At 35.4% G+C, this 5368-nt stretch overlaps 1 protein-coding gene across 1 annotated transcript; it reads left to right on the top strand.

Annotated features, from left to right (window-relative positions):
• Positions 1-4338: 4338 nt before the first annotated feature.
• LOC110028230 lies at positions 4339-5336 on the top strand (the record flags this gene model as incomplete). Its single annotated transcript, XM_020729988.1, is given in 5 exon segments — positions 4339-4586; positions 4667-4813; positions 4885-4982; positions 5114-5186; positions 5276-5336. Coding segments are annotated over 5 exon segments (484 nt in total), but the record flags the coding sequence as incomplete, so codon positions are not given.
• Between the last annotated feature and the right edge of the window lie 32 nt (positions 5337-5368).

Here is a 5368-nt window from a genome sequence, read left to right as displayed (position 1 = left end):
TGTAAAATGTGCCACAACTCACTATGAAAAAAGTCAACCAATCATATTTGACCGACCGACCCTGTATGCGAACCGAATGACCGTCTCACGACCGATCACTCAGGTAGACCATGCCAAAAGATACCGAGCAACCAACAGATACTCCAGAGGGCACAAATGTCACTCGGTCGATCACCTGAGTTGGTTGAGTTCAAGTCAGCCAACCAACCAATTACTATCAATGTTGAAATTCAAATTGAAATACTAATATGACATAAAATTTATACAATTAATTAGAGTCTTAACGACTTTAAAAACGATTTTCATAATAATTTTCTTCTTTCTGTAATTGTACAAAACACGCCTCTATAATTACAGGGCAAAAATACGAATAAGGGGACATTTTCCTCAATCATTTCTACAAAGATCCCAAATTTATTCTACCCTCTCTTACTTCTATCCTTCACTCGGTTCTAACTCTCAGAGTGTGATTCATAAATGACAAACTAAAATCCAACATTTTGTATATTATTTGCTTGTCCAAGTTGATTTCTTCCTAGTTTTAATGCAAGCTACCATATGCATCTCTCTCTTATCAGATTCGTTTTTTGTGCTATCTGATTGCATGAATTTGAAGTGACCCAAATGTGATTTCAAATTTTAAGTTTAAATTGGTCGTTGTGTTAATTAGGTTAAATTTTAATTTACATGACATACTAGTTTTAATGCAAGTTACCATGAGTAATTTGTTGTGAATTTGGAATTTGTGACATAGGAATCTTTAGTTTGGTTTTTCTTGTGTGGCTTTACTTAATTTCCTATGAGGTGGTGTTTTAATCTTTAATTCCTTGTTAAAAAAAACTTAATGAGTCGGATAGTTAGTTAAAATATGTTGTGATCTTATTGTTTTAGAAGAATTTTTAGTGGAGCGACAAGGTTAAAACACATTAGATTAGGAGAATATGGATATTCCTTCTAGATTAGTGCAATCCTGTGGGAAAATATGGAATCCTAAGCTAATCACTTGATTTAGGGAACTAAGCCAGTATGATTTCCAAACCTTCTAAGTCGCCCAGGAGGGGAAAATGAGATGTGATCATAATTGTCATCTACAATTTGAATCACCCAATCGAACTTAGATTTTTGAAGCCAATTCAGAGGAGTATTTCATTAGCAAGCAGAAAACTTCACTGAAATTCTCAACTTGTTAGCTTTGGTTTTATAATTTCTAAAAGTAGGATTAGTAACTTTTCATAATCACAGAACTTCATACCTTCAAGCTAGATTTAAAACCAGTGGGCTATAAAATTTCACTTTGGGAGTTCGCTTATTCCTCGTAAGATCGATTATATTACTTGAAAAACACATATATTTACGTGATTCGCTGATACTTTACAACATTTCGGTTCGTATTAGCTTTCCTGACTTATTTAATGAAATACTCACAAATGATTCTTCCATCTTTATCTTTAATTTCTCAATAACTTGAATTTGTGCGAGATTTGTTCACATATTTTTAATTGCATGGGCAAAAGAAGAAAATGTCATGTCTTATTCTGGCAGGAATGATTTTTTAAAATAAAAAATTAGAAGGATAGTAAATTAAAATTAAAGTTGAGCACATTTTTTAATTAGAATTACAAATGGCTACAAAGAATAAAATAAGTCATTCTCTTAGCTCCATGCCATCAACACCCTCCATTTAGACATGTGAGCATGTGATTTCTATGAGCTTAAATAAACCTCTCATGATGTTTGGCTATGATGTCAAACATTAGTTTCTCGTTTATTTTTAAATTTTTTGGCTTCATTTCTTTTAAACATTATATAGGTCTTTACAATAATTACCTTCTAAAAAACAAGTAAAAAAAATCATAAATTGGCTTGGACTATAGTCTTTCCAAATCTAATTCTTTGTCAACATTTGACTACTTATTTTTAATTCAACAAATCCAAAGAGTTATAAACAACTTTCTTTCATGGATGTAACAACAAAAATAATATAAATTATGGTCAAATGTACACCGAATGTGGAATCGTCATTGATTACAACCAATACTTTACTGGACACCAAAATGTGAAACCGATGTTAGCCAACTCAAACAACTTCAAAATAACACACAAAATGAAGAAACAATATATATATATAAACACATCCTATCAAAATAGTTATTTTAGCTAAGATAAACTGTAATTTTTTTTTCTGATCACTTCATCGCGAGCTTATAATTGTCACAAAATACTATGCATTCAGACTTCAATATCTTCCAACCACATGACATATCCACAATCATCTTTAGATCAGTTCTTTGAGCCATGATAACATTTTCTTCCAATATTTTGTCTCTTGTGGCAAGTGTAAACAACACATTGTAAGTTATACTTGCAGTTCACTTGGATGCATTGGATCGATCCCTTTATTGATGATGACTGACTGGAGCTCTTTTTCTATGATTCAATATTCATGAAACACATCATTACTAATAAGAATAATCAATAAATAGATTAAGAAAACCAAACAAATAGAATACACGCTCAAGAAACATGGTGTAGATTAAATAGTTTTAACCCATTCCCTTCATCTCGTCTAGTTTTCAAGAAGAGTTGGTCAATGCCTATAATTCATACACCAGTTTTAACATCTTGGCCAATATATCAAATTATTTAATAATGCAGGCTTTGTTCAAGTCAAATCAAGAAAATTATGATATCTTTTTGGTTGCCAAGTCATTATATTTCTATATATTCATAGTTTATTGTGTTTCCTCATGGAAGAGTTCCCCCAATCCAATTGATTGTTTTTTGATGCAAAAATTGATCCATCATAACTCCATATGTTGATCCGAAGAATAGAAAAAAAATCCATTCATCATCATTTTTTAAAAAAAAGAAAAAAAATACAAGAAATTGAACATCATCCCAGAACATGTGTCAAATGTTGAAATACCTAGCAAATTTGGCTTCACAGAAACCACAATGCCCCTACAACAAAGAAAAATACTTTGGTTTTCTTCAATCAAATAATAAGCAATAAAAAATTTCTAAATACCCAACACTAGTTCTCATTGTAGAGTTCTTACATAAGAGCAAGCCTCAAGGTGAAAGAAATAGCATGAAATTGACCGTTGAATTAAAAATTCTAATGCTTCGTTTAAAAACACAGTGCCCCTCCCTTTCGTTGAGTGAAGACGCCTAAATGTATATTTCATTTGATAGAATAGCTCATACCAACGTATTCTCAGATTATTTCAACGGAACCGCAAATTTTCATCGTTTTAGAATCGAGACATAAGGCCCGTTCCGCCAAATGACATTTGTAGGAACTTCAAACAAAGCCTAAGAGACAAACTTCTTTTGGCATCCCCTTTTCCAATTCAAAGAATAGAAAAATAACAAACCAAAATTGAAGTAGATAAGAGAATGGTTTCTTTTCAATGAAAAGCATATCTCATAAATAATTTGATCAAAGATTGTATAAAAAGTGAAGAGAAGTGGGGTGGAGTTTTGGTGAGAGATTTAAAGGAAAAAGAATATTGATGATGGTGGGAAACAACAAAAGGATTGGTTCACTGAGTTCAATGAAAAGGTATGAGTTGCTTAAATGTTCTGCTTTCTTTGAAAATGTATGAGCGTATGAGTGCGAGCAATCACCTGGTTCGGGTGGATGAGAGAAATCAGAAGTCGACGCAGCTTTGAGCGGATGGCGATCATAGTTTGGAAGGAGTAGGGTTACGTTTTACAATAAGAGAAGGAAGAATTTTGTGTGGAAATTTTAGCAGAATAGAAGACTGGAGTAGACAAAGTGCTATTTGTGAGCTATACAAGTAGATTTGTGCGCTATACACGTAAATTTCAAAATTTGAGTGCGAGTTACGCAAATCCTAAAATTTTTGATGCTACGTATGTAAATTTTCACAAATATAAATACAATAGTTTAGATGTTCAATATATAACTCAAATTTTTTTAGTAGGAGGCATGTAAACCCTCCTTTGTTTTACGTGAGATTCTAACAAGTTCAGAATAATTGCCCTTCATCATAATACGAATCGCGCTCATTCTTTCCTATTGTTAGAGCAAATATTGCGTGTGATATTTACATGTGCGAATTGGTAGAATTAAGATAATATTGTGACGGTAATCACTACAATATCACTAAAATAATATTTCAATATCATCAAAATTAATATTTTTTTTTCAATTCTTAAAACTACTTCTCACTAACGAGAAATTATTGCGTACATGCGGTGTCCGATCCCGACCGTAGATCACGGTGATCTACAGTTAGGATTATTTTCATTTTTTTTAAATTTTTTTTAGGTGAGGCCCATCGAAATACATCGGGACTGTGGATCAGGTGATTTACGATCCAGATCCGACACCGCAAGCAATAATTTTTGCTGACTAACAGACAGAAACATTACTGAGCGGTTTGTTGCAGCTCTTCAAACGAAACGGATAACGTTGCCAAGCGACGCTTTCTGCTTCACTCTCCAAGCCTCACATGGCCGTGCTCGGCGGTGCATTCGCAGGCTCCTTCGTCCCTACCTGCTATAGAACCCAGTCGATGAAACCACCATTCAGGATAGGGATTTCTTGCATCGGATGGGTGGCTCTCTCCTTTCTCTCCACCATCCCCTCTTCCCATTCGTGACCTTATCTTCATATCTTTTCGCATTTTTCATATAGGATCCAGAGGGTGTCTTGGGTCCGCCTCAGAGCGGCCACATAGCGCGGCTGGAGTTCCGGCGACGGCTGGAGAAGGATGCCAAGGTCAGAGAAGAGTTCAGCCATCTGGTGCGCGAGGAGAAGGAGCGGCTTCGTGCCCGCAGGGAGGTGAACCTTTCCTCCTCACTTCGTTTCAGTTACCGTTATGGGAGAAATCGCCTCTTAGCACTTATTTTCAGGCACGGATGCCACCGGAAAACAAGGAGGGGCTCGTGGAATACTTTCTTGAAACCGAAGCCAGGGATATTGAATTTGAGATTGCGAGGTTGAGGCCGCGGTGAGTTTTTCTGGATGCTTGATGACGATCTTAATCCTTTTATTCTGAATTCTGGAACCGGAGGGGAGTTTCATTTCAACGGTGACATTTGGGGAACTGATACTTGATGAAACCCCATGTTGATGATGCAGATTAACCAAAGATTTCTTTGAACACGTACGGATTGAGCTGGCGAAGCTGCGGTTTGCTGTTGCTAGAACTAAGGTCTCTATGTTCGAAGAAAGAAGGATTTCTGTAGGTATTAAGGTATGATGCTAAGGTCAGCTTTGAATTTCGTAATTATGTATTTGCAGGAGATGGAGGATAGGGTAATTGAGTTGGAGGCCATGCAGAAGGTTTTGCTCGAAGGAACAGGTATGCAGGAAAGCCGTCGAAGGAGGTTTCCT

The sequence above is a fragment of the Phalaenopsis equestris genome, unplaced genomic scaffold (assembly GCF_001263595.1).
Source record: "Phalaenopsis equestris unplaced genomic scaffold, ASM126359v1 Scaffold000504, whole genome shotgun sequence".
NCBI classification, from domain to species: Eukaryota; Viridiplantae; Streptophyta; class Magnoliopsida; order Asparagales; family Orchidaceae; genus Phalaenopsis; species Phalaenopsis equestris.
This window is presented reverse-complemented; position numbering and strand designations above follow the sequence as displayed.